The sequence below is a fragment of the Gorilla gorilla genome, chromosome 22, assembly GCF_029281585.2.
Source record: "Gorilla gorilla gorilla isolate KB3781 chromosome 22, NHGRI_mGorGor1-v2.1_pri, whole genome shotgun sequence".
Classification (NCBI taxonomy): Eukaryota; Metazoa; Chordata; class Mammalia; order Primates; family Hominidae; genus Gorilla; species Gorilla gorilla.
This window is the reverse complement of record NC_073246.2, coordinates 46,725,474-46,738,092: the sequence shown is the minus strand read 5'-3', so window position 1 is coordinate 46,738,092 and position 12,619 is coordinate 46,725,474. Positions and strand designations below refer to the sequence as shown.

At 51.7% G+C, this 12,619-nt stretch overlaps 1 protein-coding gene across 4 annotated transcripts in view; it reads left to right on the top strand.

The window, feature by feature from the left end:
- ITGB2 (integrin subunit beta 2) overlaps positions 1 to 3,147 on the top strand; it is a 45,952-nt gene extending 42,805 nt beyond the window's left edge. For all 4 annotated transcript variants that reach the window (XM_063702690.1, XM_063702689.1, XM_063702691.1 and 1 more), the window contains exons 14-16: positions 13 to 215; positions 2,200 to 2,366; positions 2,670 to 3,147. In XM_063702690.1, coding sequence (XP_063558760.1) covers positions 13 to 215; positions 2,200 to 2,366; positions 2,670 to 2,732 — 433 coding nt within the window. In that variant the 3' untranslated portion in view covers positions 2,733 to 3,147. The remainder of the gene's footprint in view (positions 1 to 12; positions 216 to 2,199; positions 2,367 to 2,669) is intronic.
- Positions 3,148 to 12,619: the final 9,472 nt, after the last annotated feature.

Here is a 12,619-nt window from a genome sequence, read left to right as displayed (position 1 = left end):
GGCTCCCCGCAGCTCCTGTGCCGAGTGCCTGAAGTTCGAAAAGGGCCCCTTTGGGAAGAACTGCAGCGTGGCGTGTCCGGGCCTGCAGCTGTCGAACAACCCCGTGAAGGGCAGGACCTGCAAGGAGAGGGACTCAGAGGGCTGCTGGGTGGCCTACACGCTGCAGCAGCAGGACGGGATGGACCGCTACCTCATCTATGTGGATGAGAGCCGAGGTGAGGCCGCTGGGGTGCAGCGGGGACCGGCTCCAGAGCTCCGGCTGCAGGGTCTCCACAGAGGCGAGGGTAGTGCGGAAGGAGGATCTCACCTCCAGTGGTGTGAGCCCAGCAGGGTGGATGAGCCATGCGGGATGCCCTTGGCATCGCAAGGAGGCCAGAGGCCGGTCCCCTCACCCCCAGCAGCCTCCCCTTTCCCTCCCCTCCTCACCTGACCCCACATCAAGCTGGGCAGCAGATGGCCTGTTCCCTGGGGGCACCACTGCTCCACACCGGGCAGGCCCACCAGCATGCCACACGGCCCGGGCCATCTCCCGCTGGATGCCTCATGGGGCAAGGCTTGCAGTTGCAGGTCCCCGGGGGTGGCCCGCGGTCAGGTTGCTGCGTGAGGCTCCCTTGAGGGGATTGGGAGATCCTGGTGCTCAGCTCTCAGCCCTGGAGGGGCCCAGGGCCACCAGGCACCACCGTCCCCTAACACTTTCTGCCCATCACTCATTCGGCTCCAGTCCAGTCGGAACCAGTCCCAGCCCCACAGTGACCTTGGTGGCACTGACCCTGTCTCATTCGGCTCCAGTCGGAACCAGTCCCAGCCCCACAGTGACCTTGGTGGCACTGACCCTGTCTCATTCAGCTCCAGTTGGAACCAGGCCCAGCCCCACGGTGACCTTGGTGACACTGGCCCTGCTTCTTCAGGTCTCATGTTCCACAGGCTCCTGAGAGGCAGAGGGGCTGGGGCTGGGGGGCCGCTGGCGGACTCCATCAGGCATGGCCAGCAGCGGGCCAGGACTCTTGCAGAACTGAGACCTGGGAGCTCCTCCCTCCCCAGGAAGGGACCCGAGGCAGGCGGCTGGGGTCTCTAAGCCTGTAGGTGACATGCCTGGAGCTCACAACCCACATGTGGGCCTGGGGCTGCAGACCCCCACCTGCCAGGGCAGGAACCCCTGCGGGCCACTTTGAGGGACAGACTTGGGTCACGTCTGGTTTGTGCAATCCTGGCCAAGTCACTTCACCTTTGAGGACAGGTGAAGGAAGGCAGGTCCCCCAGGAAAGGCAGGATGCCAGGAGGGGGCACAGGGAGTGAGAGTGCAGGTCAGGATGGCAGGAGGGGCACAGGGAGTGAGGGTGCGGGTCAGGATGGCAGGAGGGGCGCAGGGAGTGAGGGTGCAGGTCAGGATGGCAGGAGGGGCGCAGGGAGTGAGGGTGCAGGTCAGGATGGCAGGAGGGGGCACAGGGAGTGAGGGTGCGGATCAGGATGGCAGGAGCAACCACAGGGAGTGAGGGTGCAGGTCAGGATGGCAGGAGGGGCACAGGGAGTGAGGATGCCAGACCACAGGGAGTGAGGGTGCAGGTCAGGATGGCAGGAGGGGCACAGGGAGTGAGGATGCCAGACCAGGCCAGGGACTGCACTGAATGCTAGTGTCTGTCCCAGGGTTAGCAGCTGTCGGCCTGGCCCACTATGGCCCACAGACCCCATGCTCAGGAGGTGGGCACAGCTGCCGTGGGAACCAGGACCTTGTGTTGCTCATCCTGGCACCGGCCTCACCTGCTGAGCTCAGGTCTCTGGTCTTGTCCTTGACGACCACAAATCACCTTCACAGTAGGGGGAGTGAACTCCAGCAGGGACCCTGAGCCTGGTTCTGAACTCTGCTGTAGGAGAGCGGGGTCCCTCGCACTGTCTCCTACCCCCCAGTATTAGCACTCTGTCCTGGCTGCCCGGTACCCTGGCCCTGCCTTCTTCTCTGTCAGCAGGGGTGGTGGCAATGGCCCTTAGGTTTCATTTGGAACCACAGGGCCTGGCCTGGAATCCAGCAGGGGCTGGGCCAGGTTCTCACTGACCCCTGGCCATGGTGATGGATGGTGAGCCGGGGCCCTGGGAACCTCCGTCTCTCTAAGTGCTGTGTTGTGGGGTGACCTCGGACCTGTGGGCACACGGCTCAGTGAGATGGGGCTGGACTGATGCTTGGGTGTGCTGCTTCTTCCCTAGAGTGCGTGGCAGGCCCCAACATCGCCGCCATCGTCGGGGGCACCGTGGCAGGCATCGTGCTGATCGGCATCCTCCTGCTGGTCATCTGGAAGGCTCTGATCCACCTGAGCGACCTCCGGGAGTACAGGCGCTTTGAGAAGGAGAAGCTCAAGTCCCAGTGGAACAATGTAAGTAGCTGTCCTTGGGGGTCCCACGCAGAGGGGCACGTGCGTCCCACACTATGCGACCTCCTGCTGCGGGAGGCCGTGGACACCCGTGTGTGGCTGCACCCCGGCCTTCCCAGGCAGCTTGTCCTCTGGGCGTCCGCCACTGTGGGTGAGCTTGGCTGCCGGTGCTGGGACCCTGGGAGGGCTGCCCCACATCTAGCTCTTCCTCAAAGTGATGGCTTCCACGCGGGGAGTGTCCTCAGGGAGAAAGATTCTGCTCTGAAAACCTCCCACACTCACAAGCCCGTTTGCATTTCCCACCAGGATAATCCCCTTTTCAAGAGCGCCACCACGACGGTCATGAACCCTAAGTTTGCTGAGAGTTAGGAGCACTTGGTGAAGACAAGGCCGTCAGGACCCACCATGTCTGCCCCATCACGCGGCCGAGACATGGCTTGCCACAGCTCTTGAGGATGTCACCAATTAACCAGAAATCCAGTTATTTTCCGCCCTCAAAATGACAGCCATGGCCGGCTGGGTGCTTCTGGGGGCTCGTCAGGGAGACAGCCCCACTCTGACTGGCACAGTCTTTGCATGGAGACTTGAGAAGGGAGGGCTTGAGGTTGGTGAGGTTAGGTGCGTGTTTCCTGTGCAAGTCAGGACATCAGTCTGATTAAAGGTGGTGCCAATTTATTTACATTTAAACTTGTCAGGGTATAAAATGACATCCCATTAATTATATTGTCAATCAATCACGTGTATAGAGAAAAAATAAAACTTCAATACAGGCTGTCCATGGAAACTGGGCACTGTGTCCGCTGTATTCCCCCGACTGGCAAGGTGGCCAGGCGCACGTGGGCCCTGTCCTGCCCGCTGACCTTTGCCGCACAGGCACACAGCTGGCTTCAGACCGTGGGGCAGATTCTGTTTTCCCTTTTCCTTCCTCACCTGCTGGTCCATACAGAGCCCCGCTCTGAGCCCCTGTCCCAAATCCTAGGTGCATTTCCGTAAATGGTGGTGGCCCCACCAAAGAGGTGCCTGCGGCAGAGCCTGGCCAGGGCAGAGGCAAAGCAGGAAAGTGGGTATCTGTCTGCCCTCCCTCCAGCCATCTACACCTCCTCTCCAGCCGTCTACACCTCCCCTCCAGCCGTCTACACCTCCCCTCCAGCCGTCTAAACCTCCCCTCCAGCCGTCTACACCTCCCCTCCAGCAGTCTACACCTCCCCTCCAGCCGTCTACACCTCCTCTCCAGCTCTACACCTCCCCTCCAGCCATCTACACCTCCCCTCCAGCCGTCTACACCTCTTCTCCAGCCGTCTACACCTCCCCTCCAGCCGTCTACACCTCCCCTCCAGCCGTCTACACCTCCCCTGCAGCCGTCTACACCTCCCCTCCAGCCGTCTACACCTCCCCTCCAGCCGTCTACACCTTCTTTCCAGCCATCTACACCTCCCCTCTAGCCATCTACACCTCCCCTCTGGCTGTGCCTACACTTCCCCTCCAGCTGTGTCTATGCCTTCCCTTCAGCCATCTACTCCTTCCCTCCAGCTATCTACATCTCCCCCCCAGCTGTCTATACCTCTCCTCCAACTGTGTCTACACCTCCCCTCTGGCTGTCTACAGAGCCCCCTCTGCCTCCCACTGGGGTACTCAGAGGGGAGGGAGCCAGTACCGCTTTAGTGGAAGTGTGGAAACAGCCCTGGGCTGTGCCAAAGCTGTTCACGGCCCCAGAGCAGAATTCAGCCCCAAGCTCCACACAGATCCTGTCTGAGAGCTCTGGACACAAGCAGGCTGCTGGCCGTGGTTGCAGTTGGTGAACGTCTCAGTGCTAGCACACGAAGGCCTTTGTCCTGGGAAACCCCTTAGTTTGTCTGGGCAAGCCACACAGCTGGCCACACTGCCAGGGCCACTGCAGACCTGCAAATGGGCACATGTGGGTGGCATCTGCTTTAGGTCCCCTACTTTAAAATTCTAACTGTGGCCAGGCACGGTGGTTCACGCCTGTAATCCCAGCACGTTGGGAGGCCAAGGTGGGAGGATTGGTTGAGTTTAGCAGTTCGAGATCGGCCTTGAACCTGAGGCTGTTAAGTTAGCAGCTGTTAACTTAACAAGAGTCACACAGCACACCTGGCGACCCAGCCTTGAACAGTGAGACTCCATCTCTACTAAACATTAAAAAAAATTAGTAGTGTGGTGGCACATGCCTGTAGTCCCAGCTACTTGGGAGGCTGAGTTAGGAGGACGGCTTAGGCCTGGGAGTTGGGGGTTGCAGTGAGCTGTGATTGCACCACTGCACTCCAGCCAGGGTGACAGAGAAAGACCCTATCTTAAAAAAAAAAAAAAAAAAGCAAACAAACAAACAAACCAAAAACGAACTTCTAACCCCGTGATAATCTCTTACTGTATATGCCTGGGAGACTTTACCTGGGCAGGTGGGAGGAGCTAGAAATGGCCAGATGCTCCAACACTGCTCACTTCCCAGCTCAGGGGTCCTCCACCCAGCCTGCACCTGGGGCTTTAAAAGCCCCTGCCCTGTCGGAGAAGGGCTGCCGTGACTGGTGATCAGTGTTCCTCGGGGAGGCTGCTGTGCAGCCAGGGTGGACACCCGCTGGCCTTGAGCCTCAGTTCCCCAAGGCTGGCCTTGGCAGCAGAACAAGCCTCACCTAGAAACCTGTCAGAGGCGCATTCTTGGCTTGGCCCCAGACCAGCTAGTCGGCAGCACTCTGGGCGGGCTCAGCAATCTGGGCTTTGCAGGTCCTCCAGGGATACTGATGCATGCTGTAGTTTGAGAACCACTAGACAAAGCTAGGAGATGGAGGTCAAATTGTCGACACTGGCTGGGCGCAGTGGCTCACGCCTGTAATCCCAGCACTTTGGGAGGCCGAGGTGGGCAGATCACAAGGTCAGGAGATCGAGACCACCCTGGCCAACATGGTGAAACCCCATCTCTACTAAAAATACAAAAATTAGCTTGGTGTGGCGGCACGTGCCTATAATCCCAGCTACTCAGGAGGCTGAGGCAGGAGAATGGCTTGAACCCAGGAGGCGGAGGTTGTGGTGAGCCGAGATCGCGCCACTGCACTCCAGCCTGGCAACAAAGCTAGATTCCATCTCAAAAAAAAAAAAAAATTGACATCAAGGTATGGTCTACAGGGGTGTGTGCAGGGTGGTGATGCCCTCTCAGGAAGGAGGGATGGGGGAGGGTGACCTCAGGTGACCCAGGCAATCAGAGGGCCTGGCCCAGAGCACGTCCGGCAAAGATCAGATGCCAGCCCTGAGTGAAACCCTCCTCACAGGGTTACTGAGAATTCCAAGGCAGGCTTTGGGCAGAATTGGAGTTAGGCACTGACCAGGGTGTGGCAGGCACCACCACCCAACTCACTGCAGCTGCTAACTTAACAAGAGTCACGAGGCACACGGACCACCTGCTCCCCGTTGTTCCTACAGGTGGAATCTCTGAGCCTGGACCTTTTAAGCCAAGAATTGCTTAGGGTGTTTCCCACACCCTGAATTCCAGCAGAACAGCTGATGCCAACCGGTCTGAAGGCCCCACCAAGGAACCGACTCAGCTCAGGAATGTGGTTTCTTCATCCCCTATCCCGTGACTTCACCCCTCATACTCACCAATCAGCGATCCCCACGCTTCAGACCCCATCACCTGCCCAGACCCCTGAAAAACACCATCCCCAAGCCCCTCGGGAGGTGGGTTTGAGGTTTCCTCCCATCTCCTCGCTTGGCTGCCCCACGCGTCTTGGACTCTTTCTCTGCGGCAACTCCCTCTCTTTCAGTGTGTTGGTATATCACCATGCAGTGGGCAATAGGCCCTGAGCCAGGGTCCTCGGACACGTGCCCCCGCTCGAGATCCATCTTAGTGATTGCAGCAAGGGCCTGGATCACCCCCAGACGTGCCTCTAGCAAGACAAACTGTCAGATGCCCTCAATCCATTTTGTGGTTTTTCTGACCTTTTCCTGCCAGTTTTCAGAAGGTCTTTTTGACGTTCCAACCTTGTTCCAGGGAAATGCAGGGAGCTCCCGAGACATGGGGAAGAAGCACGGACTCCAAGGGTGAGCCCCCAGTCCACGTCCAGCTCCACTTCTTACTGGCTGCCTGACCTGGAACAAGCTGTGTTTTGTCTTGTCAAAAGTATAGGTGGAGGGATCACTAAAGCTTGGCCCTGGGAGGATGCAGAGAGGCTGGCACAGGAAGTGCTTTGAGAATCATAACTGCTCGCAAGGGATGGGCAACCGGAACTCTCTGTGCCTTGGTCAAGGACAAACTCCTGAGCACGAGAGACCCCGCGTGGCACAGACCAGCTCTGAAGCCATGAAGCTGCCAACCGTGTGCAGCCCCACAGGAGTCCTCCCACATACCAGGGGTGCAGGTTCCACACCGCTGCTTAGTCCCATCATGGGAAATGGGCTCTGGCCTGTGGGCCCAGCCCTCTCTCCCTCCCTCCATGCCTCACCCCAGACCCTGCTGATCCCTGCCTGTCCAAGGCTCCACACTGTCTAGCCCCTTCCAAAGTGAGTCCAAAGTCTGGGCCCTTCAGGTGCTCTCCTTGTTCTCCCCAGTGTTAAGCATCTGGTGGTTTAATGGGTTGCCAGAAGCTTCACTCTTTTTATGCAGCCTCTCTGGAAGTAACTCTTTCACCCACTAAGGAATGTACTCATAATGACCACAAAAAAAAAAAAAAAATCCAACTGCACAGACACTTAACCACCAAATAAACCCACTGGTGGAAATCCCCGGCAGGTGACTCCAATATGCACAACTAGGTGGGGACCCTGGAACTTCCCCTCTCTGGCCCCAGCCCACTGTGGCTGTCTGGTCCTGTGGACAGTCCTTTCCATTGCTCTGGAGCTCGGCCGTCATTTCTCCTAAGTTGATACCATTGTGACTGTATCAGTTTAATTCCCTAACCATCTTTCTTCATGGAAAGACATATGCACTTTTAATTCCAGACTGCTCTAAGTAATCATCCTGTTTCTCTAAAGAGTCATTACGGTTGTACTTCCTGTACGATGTGCCGTTTGGGTCATTCCTCTGAGCTTGAAGCTCTTTGACAATTGAATATGTATCTTTGGATTCCAGACATGTTAAATTACACAATGCCCCCCATTTCCTCTTTTTAAATCTTGACTTCCATACGGTTAAAACAGGAACTGGGGTTATACCACGCATTTTTTGAACTTCTGCATTGTTAAGTTGTCCCAGAACTTAGTTATATTTTAAAATGCCATTGTGCATTGTTTAAAATGTGGTGATATTCACCGAGTTTTGGTTAATGTTTACAAACACCTAATGTCCTTCAAATACCAATAAATTAGCATTGTGTGGTTGTATTGTTTCAGGGGCATAGTTCTAAACTAGACTTGTGTTTATTCTGTTTCTGCAAATAGACTTTTTTTTTTTTTTCCAGACGTAGTCTCACTCTGTGGCCCAGGCTGGAGTGCAGTGGTGCGATCTCAGCTCACTGCAACCTCTGTCTCCTGGGTTCAAGAGATTCTCCTGCCTTGGCCTCCAAGTAGCTGAGACTACAGGTGTGTGCCACCATACCCGGCTAATTTTTGGATTTTTACTAGAGACAGGGTTTCACCATGTTGGCCATGCTGGTCTCCTGACCTCAAGTGATCCACCTGCCTTGGCCTCCCACTGTTGGGATTACAAGCATGAGCCACTGTGCCTGGCCTGCAAATGGCTTTTTAAACATCTTTTGATACAACAGAAGATCCCAATGAAGACGTAAAGTATTTGAACTGGAAGACGTGGGTCAGAGACACAGTTTGCTGTCACTAAGGTCCCTTTGCATCCACTTTATCCCTTTATGCTGAGCCTGAGCAAACAGGACAAACGTAAAAAATGATTGTAATTTCCAGAATAAGTTAACAGTTTTTGTCACTAATTTTGCCAAGATCCCAACCAGCTATTTAGCCAGTTGTTTAGAGGAGGTTTTGGCTCTGAAAGGTTGGTTTATGTGGGTTCCACATCAGCCATGAATTTAGTGATGTTATTTGGTTTATCTGGGATATAGACACAGCTTTTAGTTTTATGATAGCACAGGTTACCCTCGAGCTGCAGTGAGTATGTCTAAAGCCATATGGTTTTATAATACAGATTTTCTCAGGTAAGTTCATCATTTAATCATGAGATACCTGGCTATATCTTAAGGCCTTTTGTGTGTAACTGGTGAGGGCCTCTACGTGTCAAGCAACGCCTTCAATACCCAGTTATGGCAGAAAGATGGAAGCTAAATGATGATACCAATGGAATACAGGATGAATCTGACAAGACTGTAGATGAGGAAGATTGGTGAGTGTGAAACGGTATGAAATATTTGACCTTGTGACCGGCATAACCCAAAGAACACTGTCCCAGCTGTCCCAGGGTATCACCTTCTGGTACAAGAGCCCATTTCGGAGGCTCAGTTTTCTTTGTTTTTGAGATGGAGTCTCACTCTGTCACCAAGGCTGGAGGGCAGTGGCGCAATCTCAGCTCATTGCAACCTCTGCCTCCCATGTTCAAGCAATTCTCCTGCCTCAGCCACCTGAGTAGCTGGGATTACAGGTGCGCCACCATGCCTGGCTAATTTTTATATTTTTAGTAGAGATGGGATTTCACCATGTTGGCCAGGCTGGTCTCGCCTGATCTCAGGTGATCCACCTGCCTCGGCTTCCCAAAGTAGTGGGATTATAGGTGTGAGCCACCGCGCCCAGCCGAGGCTCAGATTTCTTTAGATGGGAGATGTGAATTCAAGGGTCATCTTCTAATTTTATGGTGAAGGCTGGTCAGGAGTACCTGATAAGGTCCATAGCAGGTTGCAGAGACTTTTTTTAAAATGTCATTTCCAATAGACAAAATCTCCTGGTTGAAGTCTGCAGTCCTTGAAATTTTTGTTTCCCAGGAGCTCACTGTGAAAAGATTATTTTTGCCAATTATAATTTTTCATTAATTGTTTTGCAAGGGCACTGCAATAGCTGAATATGTCTCCCTTTAATATCATAGACGTACAGTTTCTTGGAGATAATTTCATGGGTCTGCCTAATTTTTAGCAGAGATAACTGGTGTTTACCTAAAGGGGTCGACCTCTGATTAAGCAGAACCAGTAGAAGAACTTCTGACCAAGGAATTTGAAAAGCCTTGGTTAATTTTGCCAACTGAGTTTTGATTATTCCATTGGTGCATTTCACTAACCCAGATGACTGGGCGTGGTAAGTGCAATGGAAATGCTGGAGGATGGGCCAAAGTTTACATACTGATTGAATCATCCGTCCAGCGAAGTAAGTTCCTCTATGGCTACAAGTTCCAGAGGAACTCCCCAGATTGCAATACCTTTTTCTACAGCAATTTTACTCACTGCTAAGGCAGTGCTCTTCTGCATGGAAATGCCTCTGCCCAGTGAGAAAACACGTAAATTGTTACCAGAACATGTTTGTATGTTTCTGAGGGTGGCAACAGCATGGCATCTAATGGTCATACCTCACAAGGGCCTCGGGTAAAGGGAAATGTCCTTAAAATGGTTTTCCTGGATTATATTTTAGGGAACTGTGGCAATGATTGTCTATTTCGATCTTTGTGTTTGTAGAAAGCAAAAAGTTCCTCTTCAAAGTTTCCCTTCTTGTTAAAGAGTAAATCATAAGTGTTAAAAATAATAGTTTCTTTTAAAAACTAACTTCCTTCAAGCCTCCTGGCTTTGTGCTAATAACTGCTTGTTAAGCCCTAGCCTGTGTAGCTGTTACACATGCTCACGGGCACGTAGTACATTCTATGTCCTTGAATCTTAACCAGGATATTTGTGCTGGACCTGCTCACAGGCACATTCCAGCTCGCAGCCTATGCCCGTTCCCTATCTGGCATAAGCAACTTCCTCTTTTCCTTTGTCTTTCCATTGCTTTTACCTATTTAGAAAAGTTTTAAACTGTTAGCCAATCGGGTTTTAGTTTAGATTGTGAGGTCTGGCTCCAGCCAATGGAGACAGGACACAGTAGCAGGGCCAAACAGCGGCAAGGATGAAAATGGCTTCCCTCCTTTGTTCAGGTGTGCTCTCGCCATTGTGCCATCTGTGATGAGCACCCCTTCTGCAGAAAGTAAAAATGGCCTTGCTGAGACAATTAAATTTATGTTCGAGTGCTGTTTCTTTGCAGCACTGGGGAACAAGCATTCTGTTTCTAAATAACAATTTTTACATATAACAGTGTTTTGGGAACCCCTAAAGCATCTCCACCACTTTCATGTATTATACAAATAATAGAATGGAAGGTTATAATTTGTATGCCCCAAAGGCGGAGCATTAGCAAGGTCACGTTTGATCATTTCAAATGTTGGTGGATTTTCTTCTGACGACTCTGAAGTCCTGGCATGTCCTGTTTTAAGAGAGCATATAATGACTGAGCTTTAAAGAAAAGTTTGGGATCCAATTTCTATAATATCCTGCCAGTCCTCCACATCCTTTTGTTTCTTGGTTGTTGGTGGTGGAAAGCTAAAATTCCTTTCAGTCTATCTAGATTAGTAGAAAGTCTTTCTTTAGATATTAAGTGGCCCAAGTACTTTGTTTTTTATAAAATTGAGGTTTTTCTTTAGGAATTTTATGTACCGTTAGGGCTGTTGTAATGAATGTATCCCATCTTCTATAAAAGCTTGCTTATCTTCTGAGCAAAGGAGTAAACTGCCCATGTATTGTAATAAAAAAATTTTTTTAAGAACAAGTCAAAAGACTGGGCCCAGTGCCTTGCGCCTGTAATTCCAACACTCTGGGAGGTTGCGGTGGGTGGATCACCTGGGGTTGGGAGTTCGAGACCAGCCTGACCAACATGGAGAAACTCTATCTCTACTAAAAATACGAAATTAGCCAGGCATGGTGGCGCATGCCTGTAATCTCAGCTACTCGGGAGACTGAGGTGGGAGAATTGCTTGAACCTGGGAAGCAGAGGTTGCAGTGAGCCGAGGTAGCGCCATTGCACTCCAGCCTGGACAACAAGAGTGAAACTCCGTCCAAAAAAAAAAAGAACAAGTCAGTATGTAAGAGAACTGTCTTTGCATCAGTTGGGCTCTCAGTGTAGCCCTGAGCATGGTCTGTCTGTGTGTATTGTCTGCCTTCCCAAGTAAAGGTAAAGAGAGATCAACACTTTCACCCACAGAACTACTGAAGGATGTGCTAATAAGTCCACTACACTAAAGGACTTTGATCGGGGTAGCCAAGAGGGTTCTTCCAGTATCAGTGGAAGACTCTGACCATATTTGATCAAGTACTGCCTTTAGTAGAATTACAATTCTTCATTATTCAGTAATTCAGTGTCTTCTAGGGCAATTAGGGATCGCAATTGGGTTAGATTTTGAAACTTTTTTTATGTCTAGTAACTCAGCTTTCTCATCTAATTCTAAATACGTCTTCCCCCTTTGGGAGAAAGAAACGTGGGTATTATAATTCTAAGAAGTCTCCTTTTATAAGATGGATGGCAGCTGATAGAACCAGAAGGAAAATGTGAATCCCTTGTAAAGGACCTAGTTGAAAAGCTATAGCCTGAGATTTACGTGCCGTTACAGGCGTATTAGTGACACCTACCCTTTGAACTTTTTTTTTACTCCAAGGAATGGAACCTTGTAACAAGATGGGATTTATTACAGAAAACACGGCTGCTCTATCAGCAAAAGCTTATGTCAGCAATGGGAACTTGTGTTATTTTAAATAATTTTTATGGCCAGGCGTGGTGGCTCACGCCTGTAATCCCAGCACTTTGGGAGGCTGAGGCAGGTGGATCACAAGGTCAGGAGTTTGAGACCAGCCTGGCCAATATGGTGAAACCCCATCTCTACTAAAAATACAAAAATTAGCCGGGCGTGGTGGTGCGTGCCTGTGGTCTCAGCTGCTCGGGAGGCTGAGGCAGAGGAGTCGCTTGAACGTGAGAGGCGGAGGTTGCAGTGAGCCAAGATTGAGCCATTGCACTCCAGCCTGCGCAACAGAGCGAGACTCCGTCTCAAAAAAAAAAAAAAAAAAATTTTCCCAAAGTAGAGGCAGGGTCTCACACTCGGGTATTTAAATTCTCTGGAAAAACCAGTGGGGTCCTGGTGAGCATCAGGAAATTTCTTGATGATACTTTTAAGTTCTACCTTTGACCATACCTCATGAACTAGGGCACATAGTTGTCCCCTATGAGAGACACTGGCTGTTTGAGAAATGGCCCCAAAACAGGAGGAGGAGGAGGAAGAAAGGTGGGTCTGGGCGAGGTAATTCAGACAACAAAGGATAAAGAGAAGGAGCTGAGGGAGGAGGGGAGAA